Raw genomic sequence first — 13587 nt, forward strand, 5'->3', positions numbered from 1 at the left:
CCACTATCCATCATATCAGATAGGGGTACGCAGTTTACTTCCAAGTTTTGGAAAACATTGCATGCGGAATTGGGTACTAGGTTGGACCTTAGTACTGCGTTTCATCCTCAGACCGATGGTCAGTCTGAAAGGACGATTCAAGTGTTGGAGGATATGCTTCGTGCGTGTGTGATAGAGTTTGGTGGTCATTGGATAGCTTCCTACCCTTAGTGGAGTTTTCATACAATAATAGCTATCACTCAAGTATTGATATGGCTCCATTCGAAGCATTGTATGGTAGGAGATGTAGGTCTCCCATTTGTTGGTTTGATGCATTTGAGGTTAGGCCTTGGGGTACTGACCTTTTGAGGGATTCAATGGAAAAAGTAAAGTCTATTCAAGAAAAGCTTCTAGCGGCGCAAAGTAGACAAAAAGAATATGCAGATCGAAAGGTTAGAGACTTAGAGTTAATGGAAGGTGAACAAGTCTTGTTGAAAGTTTCGCCCATGAAAGGGGTGATGCGGTTTGGTAAAAGGGGTAAACTAAGTCCAAGGTACATTGGACCATTTGAAGTACTTAAGCGAGTAGGGGAGGTGGCTTATGAGTTAGCCTTGCCCCCAGGGCTGTCCAGAGTACATCCGGTATTCTATGTGTCGATGTTGAAAAGATACCACGGGAATGGAAATTACATTATCCGTTGGGATTCCGTTTTGCTTGATGAGAACTTGTCTTATGAGGAGGAGCCTGTTGCTATTTCATGTAGGGAAGTTCGCAAGTTGAGGTCAAGAGAGATTGCATCCATCAAGGTGCAATGGAAGAATCGACCCGTTGAAGAAGCCACTTGGGAGAAGGAGGCGGATATGCGAGAAAAATACCCACATCTATTTACAGATTCAGGTACTCCTTTTCGCCCTTGTTTTCCTTCTTTTGATCGTTCGGGGACGAACGATGGGTAAATTGGTATCTATTGTAACGACCTGTTTAGTCGTTTTGAGCAACAAACTTCAATTCTGGAAAAACTGGCAGAAGCGACGGACCCCACGACGGACCGTCATAGGCACGACGGACCGTCGCAGGGTCTCGTTTCAAAACACTTAGAAAATCTGAAATTGGGTACTGAAAATCGACTCTCTGAACTCTGTGACGGACATGCAGGACGGACCGTCGTGATCCACCGTTTCAAAACACTTCAACTCTTGAGAATTTGGTACAGGGAATGACTCTCTAAACTTCGTGACGGAATGGCAGGACGGACCGTCATAGGCATGACGGACCGTCATAGATTGTTCAGTGGAAATTGACTCTCTTACCCTTGCGACGACCTGCAGGACGGACCATCGCAGGCACGACGGCCCGTCACAGGTTGCGCAAATCCCAGGCAGAATCGGATTTCCTTACACGTTTTAAGGGACGTTTTTGGACTATTCTTTCCTTAATTATAGATTTCGTGGGTTTATATTAATAACTCAAATTCTTGGGGGTTAAAAGAGGTAACCCTAAGTTAATTAGTGGGGTATTATTACCATCTTTTATTCTTAATTATATATTAATTAGGGTAAAAGAAAGAGGGTTGAATAAAGAAAACTAGAAAGAACAAAGAGAAAAAAAAAGAGAAACGAATTGAGAAAGAAACGATCGAGAAGAAGAGGAAAACACCAAGCTTTGAGGATTAACTTACATGATCGCAATTCTTCGGTGGAGGTAGGTTATGGTTTTCATGCTTTCATAGTAAACTCTTAATAGAGAATGATATGTATTGGTAGTATTGTAAACCCTACTATATGCTTAATTGTATGTTTGCATGAATATGATTATGTGATTGTGATAAGATAAGCATGATGAAAATATTGAATCCCAAATCTTGAAAAGAAACTTTAATATACATTATTAATGATGATGCCTTGGTATAGAAGAAGGCTTGATGAATTAAAGTAATGGGATTGATGATGCCTTGGTATAGAAGAAGGCTTGATGAATTAAAGTAATGGGATTGAGGATGCCTTGGTATAGAGAAGGCTTGATGATTTACAGAATGATATTAGGGGATCGGGTGTCACGAACTGACACGTAGAATTAGGGGATCGGGTGTCACGAACCGACACGTAGATTTAGGGGATCGGGTGTCACGAACCGACACGTAGAATTAGGGGATCGGGTGTCACGAACCGACACGTAGAATTAGGGGATCGGGTGTCACGAACCGACACGTAGAATTAGGGGATCGGGTGTCACGAACCGACACGTAGATTTAGGGGATCGGAGTGTCACGTACCGACACAAGAGGATTAATAAATATGAGGGATCGGAGTGTCACGTACCGACACAAGAGGATTAATGAATATGAGGGATCGGAGTGTCACGTACCGACACAAGAGAATTAATGAATATGAGGGATCGGAGTGTCACGTACCGACACAAGAGAAATAAAGATAATGAATCTTGAAAGATGTTAATATACTCAATCTAACGAACATGATTCCCAAATGAGTATGGTATTGGGGCTTGAGTTCTCATGTGTGAACTTGACGATAATTGTTAATGATATAGTGCTTGTTGTTGCTACATGTTGAGTATCATAGTTGATTTTATGATATTACTTGATATATACTGTTTTCTATTTTGAGTTGGCCGATGATATCTACTCAGTACCCGTGCTTTGTACTGACCCCTACTTTTATTGTTTTCTTCTTGTTTAATTGTGGAATGCAGCAAACGTGCCGTCATCTTCGACTCAACAGTAACTCAAGCCAGTCTTCGTCATACCGGATCTTCAGGGTGAGCTAACGCTTCTAGCTTGGACTGGATCTTCTCCTTCATGTCTTGATGCCTTGAACCTCCGGCACAGACTAGCTTCTTATGTATTTTAGCTTTTAGAAACTCTTAGAATTAGTAGTTAAAGTAGATGTTCTTGTGATGATGACTTCCAGGTTTTGGGAATAATAGATGTTGAATATTGATAGTTATTGAATTGGTTTTATTAATGAGTTTAAGTCTTCCGCATTACTTTCTGTTGTTATTACATTGGAATGTTAAGGTTTAGATTGGTTGGTTCACTCACATAGGAGGGTAAGTGTGGGTGCCAGTCGCGGCCCGAATTTGTGTCGTGACAGAGACCATATGCACACATATCATGAAATCATGCTAAAAAGTGACAATACTAAGTCTAGTCAAGCCAACATGCATATCACATCATTTAACACATAGTCAAAGCAACTCTTTCATCAAGTTATAATAGCAACAAGCATGGATAAGAGTACATTACCACATTACAAAAACAAGACAATTATCCATGGACCCATAATAAGTCAACTAGTGCAATGACCAAGTAAACCCCCATAACCTTACTCAATCAAGTAACCCAACAAGAAGCATGACCAATATCCAACTTCACATAACATATTGTAGACACGTAATTTTTGACCGAATTTAAGTTTAACACCAATATTTAGAGCATAAATAATTTTATCAATCTAAATTAAATATATTTTGACTTTTTATTATTTTCATTAAGTTTATTTAAAAGATATAAGAATAAACAACATAAATATAATTTTTATTAGATAAGTTTATTTTGATTGTTAAAAAAAAGGATATATATATATATATATATATTACATATATTATTTAAATAAACTAATATTTCTTAATTATGTCTTTATTGTTTTTATTACCCATTTAGCTGTATTTATTTATTTACTCAAAACAATTAATAATTATATAATTATCATTTTATATATATATATATTTAATATTAGAAAGAAAAGAAAAAGGACTCACGATCCCACTCCCCACTTCCACTCCCCATTCACCCCCCACGACCTGCACTCACACTAGACATGTACACACGTACACATTGCACACCTGCACTATTATAATATACAGACAACATCACAAAAAAAATGAAAGGAAGGAGATCGGAAGAGAAAAAAGAAAGAAAAACGTGAAAAGAAAAAATACAAACAAAAAGAAAGAGACTCTTCCACAAACAAAAAGAATCAGTAAATATATTCACATATTTTGCTTTGACTCACAAACAAAAGTTGAAGTTAAGGTCTACTTTCGCGGTTCCTTATTCGAATTTGTTTTCTTTTGGTGAAATTTTCGCAAGAGGTACCATTTAATTTTTTTTAATAATTTAATATCATGTTATACAATCATTGATTTCAATGTATTCAAGTTGTCAAATTTCACATGTGGTTAAACCGTTATGTTTTTATATGAATTTTGTTCAAAATTTCATATCAACTTTATGTTTAAATCCCTTATATAGTTATATTTTGTGTGAAATTGCTATAACAAACCGTAGTTTATTTCATATTAAATAACTCATAGTTTATTTCATGCTTAAGTAAAATTATTGTCCAAGTCTATTCTTATTTTTCATGTTTAGTTTTTAATGATAATATGTGTAGTTATTATAATTCTAATGATAATATGCATAGATAGTTATCCAAATTTTTATATTCATGTCTTACTAATTTGAATGAATTCATTGTTTGGTTGTGTTTAGAAATGTATTAAATTATATTTTATATTATATTATGTGTATTGTCTTACATTATTATTTTTAGATTCTATTAAAGATAATAATAATAAACTTGTTAGGATAAGGAGAGGATAATAAATTGAAAGAAAAAAAGATAAACAATAATAATAATAACAATAAAATTTGAATAAGGAAAAGAGGTAGGATACGTGAATAACAGTAGAAGAAAAGAAAAAGTGATAAAAGAACATCTGAGTCAGAAAAAGAATAAGAGAAAAAAAAAGTATTATTAAAAGAATGGAGAAAATGTACAGGAAAAAATAAATTTAATAAAAAATACTGCAAAAATGAAAAGAAACAAAAGTATAGTGTTAAAAAAATAATAAAATATTTTAGCATGATCAATTAAAAGAACACAACTATTTTTTTTTAAAAAAAAAGGAAAGAAGAAGAAAAAGAGAAAAAAAATCAGAAAAAGCGAGGAATAAAAAAAAATCAGCAAAAGAGAGGAAAAAAAAGAAAAAAAGAGAAACTTTTCACCTTTTTTTTCCTAAGGAACACACGCTCACAAAAAAATAACTCAAAAAGAGTGGATATCGAGGCTTCAAATTCGTAGTTCTTATCAAGGTATTTTCTTTGTGAATTAATTTTCATAAAAGGTAAGTCTTGATCTTTATTACATTATTTGGTTTCAGAATCATGCAAGATATGATTTCAATTATATAAAGTGTTTTAAATTTATGCATGTTTAATTTTTTGTATTATGATGTGAAATAGACTGAGACTTTATATTATTAAATTTAGAATAAAATTTATATAACGTGTATTTATTCTTTCTTGCTTTAAAGTTATCTTTTATCTTATTCTTCATTAAAATTTGAAGCCTAATATTCTACAGTATGCAATTAGTAATAATTAGATGAAATTTAGTTCTTATTTGTTAAGTTACTTTTTCACTTTGTATATTTAATAAAATTGTATTTATTTATTTTTTTAAAAAGAGAAGAATAAAATAAAAATAAGATAAATCAAACCTACACTATCTTTACATTTCTTTTAATGCGAAACTTTTTTTTTTTAAAAAAATCAATTACTTTATTCATGTTGAAAGAATAAAAAAAAATATATATAAAAGGAAAAGACGTAAAAGAAATTTATAAAACATAAAAGTATAAAATAAGAAGAAAAAATATAAAAGAAAAATAAGATAAACAAAATAAGATAAATTATAAGAAGAAAGAGAAACAATATTAAAAATTAAATAGAAAAATAATATTAAAAGGACCCAAAACGAGTAAAATAAATAAATAAATAAAATTGATTTTAATTACTGGGTTATTTTCATTTTAATGAATAAAATAAAAAAAGTTAAAAAATTATATGAAAAGGTGTATTATTTTAATTTATTTTTATCTTATGTTTTTATTAACATATTGTTCATTTTCTTTTAAAAAATAAAACTAAGATGATGTATAATTTAGGCTTATGATAATGATAATACTAATAAAATATTAAGATCAAAAAAAATTTAAACTACTTTTAGTCTTTAAATACAAACAGATAAACTACATACTAATAAAATATGACAAGTTTACAAAGTAATTTAAAATAAATCAAAAAGTAGAACATAAATAAATTGTTAGGTAATAAACATAATACATTCAAAATTAAGTCAAGTCATATAAAAGTCAATAAAGCGAGTGTGCTAGAACCATGGGACTCGAGAGGTGCCTACTACCTTCCTTCCGGTCAACAGAATTCCTTATCCGAATTTCTGGTTCGCAGAGCAAACAAAGAGTCATTTCCTTTTGATTAGGGATTAAACAAAAAAGGTGACTTGGAACAACGTAACTCAATTCCAAGTGGCTACTTCGGAAAAATTAAAATAATCCCTTAATTAATAATGTCACTTAAATTGGAAAACCCTTACGCCGCCGTGCGGAAAAGGGGTGTGACATCTCTGGCGACTCCGCTGGGGACTAGAATTCGAGCTTGTAAACATCTTCTAGATGACTTTATTATGTATTTACGTACTTATCGATTTGTGAATATTATGTTTAATTGCATAGTATGTTATTTGCTTGCTTATTTATCCTTTTGATAATATGTTAACTATCATATAACTATCTTTCCTCGCGCATCCATCTGAGTTTTCTGAGATACTTTATTCGGAGATGCGATTACGCTCCCGAGCCATCAGATACCAGAGATGCGGCAACGCTCCTGGGAAGGATTCTATAGTAACACATGTCTTAGGATGGGAAGGACTAACAGTGATGCCAGAAAGCCCTGCTACTGGTAAGTTGTCCCTTCTCGACACGAGTGGTCCGCTCGTTTTATGGTCAATTTAGACATATTCTCTATTAGATTGTTTACCTAGTAAAACAAGCCTCAACAACGACTATCCCTAATAGGATTCGGTTTATCTGCATCATGCATAATGTTGAATTAATGGGGAGCTCGACACAAGGGTCGAGCCTGTCTAGGAGAAGTATCCCTACTTGAGACTATCATGTACATTATTTGTGTTATTTGTTGCATTATTGGAAAGACTATACAAATGTTGATCGACTTTAGATGAATGAATTATAATGAAAAATTAATTATAACGAAAAATATCAAATTAAAGTTTTGATGTAATCTTTTTATTAAACACTTTTTTTCTTTCAAAATTAATATTTCTTTTACAAATAGAAAAATCTATTATTACCATCAAAGTTTTTCTATATAAAAAAAAAGATTGAAAATTTAATCAACAAAAAACAAAATACTATCGAATATATTAATATTTTTAGTTTTGGAAAAATTTTAAGGGCTGTTTATATACAGTATTTTTTTTTCTTCTCATTCTTTCTCTAATAACTATTTTTTTTAAAAAAAATAAAAGTACAAAAAAAATGATTTTTTTTTGTGTGTGTGTATGTGTATGATCATTTTATTAAAAAAAATAATAATAATTTGTTTTTTGATTTTTACGTTATTCTTCTTTTTAAAAAAATATTTTTTTAAAAAAAATTATTTTTTGTGTGTGTATGATTTTTCCGTTATTCTTTTTTTTTAAAAAAATTATTAAGCCTAGTTTGTCACTATCATAATATAAGGAAATATGAATACATATGGAAAGGGAGATAAAAGACAAAAAGAGGACCAATCACCTCGATTCATGATATTGGATAAGGCCCCGACACTCTTGAAGACATGGTATGAAAATATGACAAACCATGGACGAGGAATGGTGTTCAACGCTTGGGATTTCTACGAAGCCTTTTGTATGTTGAGCCACGACGGGATTTGATAGCGCACTAGTGCATTTTTGGGACCCGTCAAGGAATGTATTCCATTTTTCTGGTTGTGAACTCACCCCCACCCTTGAGGAGATAGGGGCATTCAGTGGAAAGGGTAAACATCTTCAAAATGGACAGCCTATGATACCAAAATACATCAATGGGATGAGGTTTCTAGAATTACTGCATATAAATGAGAATGATATAGGTGGTTGTCTCGATAATGGATGAGTTCCGTTAGAATTTTTTGTACAAAAGATATGACAAAAGTGATGGATTCGAAATGTATGGAAAGAAACTCTGTAATAATGGGTGTCGTCTAACCTGGGAAGCACACAGTTATGATGCCTTTGTGGTGGCTTTTTTGGGGATCATGCTATTTCCGAAAAAAGGAGGAAAGATTAGCATGAACTTAACTTCAGTCATTATCAGCTTTTGATAAAAAGCCTAATATCACTCTCATACCAATGATTCTGGCAGACATCTATCGTGCTTTAACTATTCGCAAGTATGGAAAAGACTACTTTGAGGGATGCAATATGTTATTACAACTATGCTAGATTGAACACATTCGTTATCACCCTTATGAAGTGGACTTTAAAGTAGAATGGAATGATTATATTGGAGGCCACAAAGAAAGAATCAAATATCATAGTTTTCCGAAGGGTATTGAAGCTTGGAAGCAACCTCTTGATAATGTGACTACTGACAAGATTGTGTGGAATTATCATTGGTTTCCATCGGCCGAGGTGATTTACATGTCTACTTTTCGATCATTCATTGTCCTAATGGGTCTTCGAGGTGTCCAACCTCACATGCCACTTAGAGTCATGCGACAACTTGGGCGACGCCAGTTTCTGCCACCTAATGAAGATATGTGTGGATTCATGTAGGAGTTTCATCCTAAGATACCTTTAAGGCAATCAGAAATATTTAAGATTTGGGGGGGATGCATACTCTCAAGTCCCCACGATATGGTGAAGGATCGCACAAGAGGCGAGGTGGACCAAACATACTTAGATGGGTTCATAATCAGCCCCTTCCTAAGGTTAAGCCAGAAGAGTCAATAAAAGGACCTATAGATCGAGAAGCAGAATTGAGCAAGCTCGCCTCAAAGTCGAAAGAAGCTATAAATCTACTCTGGATATCCTAAGTAATGACCTAAAAAACGCTAAACAGAAGTTGCCCAACGTGATGCGATATTTGAAGTAAAAGTTAGAAAACACCGCTCTACCATTCTAACATTAAAAAGAACACTTGGGCATTGCCACAAGTGCTATGGAGCAACTGGAAGAGGAGTATAAGAAAGAAAAGGTCCAACTTATCTGCGCACAGTCTAGGCTCCAAACTCATGTTAAAGCCTCTATGGAACGGGAAAGAGAAATAGCAAGGCGTTTCAGCGCTTATCACGCAGACTGTGAGATTGAGAGAGGTCTAAGGATAGCCGAGCGAGATGCACTCCACCTTCAAATTGAAGAGCTCCAAGAACAAACGGAAAATTTGACGCATGAAGTAAATAATGCTCACCACTAGTTACAGAATTGTTATGACAATATGGATGAAGCCAGAGACCGAATACTACAACTCAGGGATGAACTCAACAATGTTTATGCTAGATATTTTAACCAGAACAATGAGAGGTTAGGCCAACAAGCCCGTGCTTTGGCTCCATATCTACCGAAAGCGTTGGCGAAGATTTATAAGGGTCTTGGAGATGATTGAGATTCGAGGATTCAGTTTCTTTTAGAGTTTATTTTCTTAGTAGTGATTATTTCATTTTATTATTAATTTTAATTTTTTCTCTTTCTTTTCGTTTTGTTATTTTATTTCATTTAGAGTCTATCTAAGTCCTAGGTACTTCTGTTTTTTTTGGTTCGTTTTATTCAAATCATTATTTAAAATATTTGAAAATGAATGAAAAATCGGTCACCTAATGTGCAGATGTCATGCAAAAAAAATTAATTTATATCTTTCTCGAACTACACAAGATCTTATTCATGGGCCAAACATGATACGTAGGCAACCTAGGGTGTTCGATCCAAATTATTATTATTATTATTATTTTTCTTTTCTTTTTCTTTCTTCTTTATCTTAAAAAATGATAATCATAATGATAATAAATAAATAATTACATAAGTAAGTAAATAAATAATAATAATAAAATATTTAAAAACTAATGAAGAGAAGAATGCCTAGGTAAGCCGGGATGAAACATAAGGTCCTCCATATTAGAAGTATGTATGTGGATACAATGTGCATAATTTCTTAAACACTAGTCGGTTTGTTACTCTATTCAGAGAGAGAGATAGAGAGAGAAAGAGAGAGAGACATACTACCTTAAAGGTAGTTGGTTTGTGGTTAAACTGACATCACATCCTTACAACACAAGATCGAAAGAGAAACAGAAAATGCCCCCCAAAGACGGAAATGAATCAGACAATGATGAGGAGATCCAAAACAAGATGACTTCACAAGAAATTGGGAGAACAAAAGAGATAAGGGCATTAAAACAACAAATGGCAGAGATGTACGAGGCTTGGATGAGTGGACAACCTCCACCGTCTTCAATCCGAGACTATTTTAATACAAATATATCTCACCCTATCTAGGTGTCGACAAGCGACTCGATAAATCCCCCTGGATTCAGCCACTATGCTAACACATTCAATGTCGTTGGTACTTCTATGGTACGCCCATCGAATACGCTTGTGATAAGTAATCCACTCTTTGTGTCAACTGCCCCGACTAACAGTATCCCGCAGCCAACGATGGTGCCCAAATCCAACAGCGATCTTCCGCCCAAAGTTCGGCGTGATCAGAGTTACACTCTTGAAGAGGCCATTAAAATTCCAAGCTCTCATCCCCACATTTATAAATATAGTTCCCCTGTCAAAATTGAGAGGATGGTCAAGAATGAGGAACATGAAGAAATGACTAAGAAAATGAAGAGTTTGGAACATAGTATAAGAGATATGCAAGGACTAGGAGGCCACAAAGGCATCTCATTCAGTGACTTGTGTATGTTTCCTCACGTCCATTTACCTGCTGGTTTTAAAACTCTGATGTTTGAAAAATATGATGGTCACGGAGACCCACTAGCTCATCTAAAGAGATATTGCAACCAATTGAGGGGTGCAGAGGGCAAAAAAGAGTTACTTATGTCCTATTTTGGGGAAAGCTTAGTAGGGATTGCATCTGAATGGTTCATAGATCAGGACATCACCAAGTGGCACACATGGGATGATTTGGCTCGATGTTTTGTACAGCAATTCCAATATAATATTGTCATTGTTCCAAATCGCTCCACATTAGCCAACATGAGGAAAAAGACCACGGAAAATTTTGGTGAATATACTATCAGATGGAGGGAACAAGTTGCTAGGGTTAAACCACCGATGAAGGAGTCAGAGATGATTGACGTTTTTCTCCAGGCGCAAGAACCTAATTACTTTCACTATCTGCTTTCTGCCGTAGGGAAGACATTCGCTGATGTTTTTAAGGTAGGGGAAATGGTGGAAAATAGCATCAAGTTTTGGAAGATTGTAAGTCAAGTTGCCTTAAAAGCCAAAACACAAGTGCTTCAAAATGCATCTGGAAATATTGGAGGGAAGAAGAGAAGGGAGGATGTAACCACTATTGTATCAGCGCCTAAGACTCATGTTCTAGGTAATTCCCCACAACACTATTTTCCTTCCCAAGCTCTAGAATATTCTGTCCCATACACTCCATATCATGTTTTTAATGCACAACCAATGGCACCCCTTTCTTATCTATAATGGCGTGCACTAACTCCACAAAATCATCCACCACCCCCACAAGTTCATCAAATACTGCTAGAATTCCTTTCCGTCCTAGACCACAATACAAAAAGGGAAATGGCGTTAAAGATGAGTTTACTCCTATTGGGGAGTCGTATGCTAGCTTGTTCCAAAAATTGAGGACGTTAAATGTTTTGAGTCCTATTAAGAAAAAGATGTCGAATCCTCCCCCGAGAAATTTTGATTATTCTTAACATTGGGCATATTCTTCTAATGCCCCAGGGAACAACATAGAGAGATGTTGGTATTTGAAAAGGGCCATTCTAAATTTGATCGATTCTAATAGAATTATAGTTGAAAGTCCGAGTGGACCCAAGATCAATCAAAATCCATTGCCGAGGAATACTGAAACAAACATGCTGGAAATGATAAAGGGTCATGAAGAGTTTGCATCTCCATATAAGTCAATCCTTAGGGTTGGAACTGGCATTGAGAAGTCAACAAATGTTGTTGAATTAACAAAAATGATGCCTTTAGGGGCGGAAAATGTGTTTGAAAAGTTGAGTCCATCAAACACACTCATCTTAACTGTGAAAGGAGCCCTTGAAGATGTTTGGGAAAGCCCGAGTAAGGCAAAATCGTTTGTTATTAAAAGGCCAAACAAGCCTATCTTGATCGTGCAAGGGCCTCCTGTGATTATCAGGCCAGTATCCCAGCTCCCAATGACTAACCCCAAAGCTTTTCCTTGGAATTATGAGCCTACTCTCGTGACATACAAGGGAAAAGAAATTGATGAAGAAATAGATGAAGTAGGAGGAATAACCCGTTCAAGAAGATGTTATGTCCTGATAGAATTATGGAAAACTAAAAATGACCAAATACAAATAAAGAGTTCGGTCGTTGAAGGAGAGGCAGAGGAATGCCTAAGGAAGATGAAACTATCAGACTACTACGTGGTGGAACAATTAAGAAAAACTCCAGCCCAGATCTCTTTGTTGTCTTTGCTAATACATTCTGATGAACATCATAAGGCTTTAATGACAATTTTGAATAAAGCACATGTTCCTAGTAAAGTTACAGTGAGTCAGTTAGAGAAGATTGCTAGGAGAATATTTGAGGTAAACCGCATCACCTTTTCAGATGATGAACTACGTAAAGAAGGTAAAGGACATAACAAAGGCCTACATATCACTGTAAAGTGTGAGCTTTCGTATGTCACTCGAGTTCTAATTGATGGAGGATCTGGAGAAAATATTTTTCCTTTATCAACTCTACAGAAATTGAATGTTAGCGCTGAAACGGTCTGACTTAACAATGTATGTGTTAGAGATTTTGATGGGTAAGAAACAGATGTTATTGGTGAGATAGAGCTCGTACTAACCATAGGGCTTGTGGATTTCGCTGTGAATTTTCAAGTGTTGGATATCAACGCGTCCTACAATCTATTGTTGGCGAGGCCATGGGTGCATAGGGCTGGAGCAGTCCCCTAAACGTTGCATCAAATGATTAAGTTTCAATATGACTGACAAGAGGTAATTGTTCATGGTGAGGGGGATTCGTCAATCTACAAAGACTCTTCCTTCCCTTTTATCAAGGCAGATAATGAGAATGAGGCACTAGTTTATCAAGCTTCTGAGGTAGTGGTTATTGAGCATGTCCCTGATTGGAGTGTCATTTCAAAACCAAATATGCCCATCGCATCTGTAATGATGGTTAATGAATTGCTGAAACATGGGTTTGAGCCGGGTAGAGCTTAGGAATCTGCTTGCAAGGGAGATCTTATCCTGTGAGTCTACGAAAAAGCATCGGTACTTTTGGCTTAGGCTACCAATCTAAAGTCGAGGACAAAATGAAGGCAAAGAAGCAAAAGAGATATGTATAGTCACTTAACAAGCCTATACAACCAATCTACAAATCATTCATCAAAGCCCACGCAACAGAATCTTATCAATCATCTTTTTCAAGAGCTAGTGATGAAAGTTAGCGAAGAAATGATTAACTATTTTCAAGATTTATTTGTCGAGGTTGATATGGTGGAACTCGGAGAAGGCGCTAGCAACATAGATGTGCAATTCATTGG

General features: G+C 35.0%; 1 protein-coding gene across 1 annotated transcript; it reads left to right on the forward strand.

Annotated features, from left to right (window-relative positions):
- The first annotated feature begins 10517 nt into the window (after positions 1-10517).
- On the forward strand, positions 10518-11525 carry LOC138340375 (uncharacterized). Its single transcript, XM_069292093.1, has one exon. The coding sequence runs from the start codon at positions 10518-10520 to the stop codon at positions 11523-11525; it is 1008 nt and encodes a 335-aa protein (XP_069148194.1).
- Positions 11526-13587: the final 2062 nt, after the last annotated feature.

Source organism: Solanum lycopersicum, chromosome 12 (assembly GCF_036512215.1).
Source record: "Solanum lycopersicum chromosome 12, SLM_r2.1".
NCBI classification, from domain to species: domain Eukaryota; kingdom Viridiplantae; phylum Streptophyta; class Magnoliopsida; order Solanales; family Solanaceae; genus Solanum; species Solanum lycopersicum.

Bases quoted from the DNA above. Each gene is read 5' to 3' on its own strand.
- LOC138340375 (XM_069292093.1), top strand. From the start codon at position 10,518: ATGGTGCCCAAATCCAACAGCGATCTTCCGCCCAAAGTTCGGCGTGAT.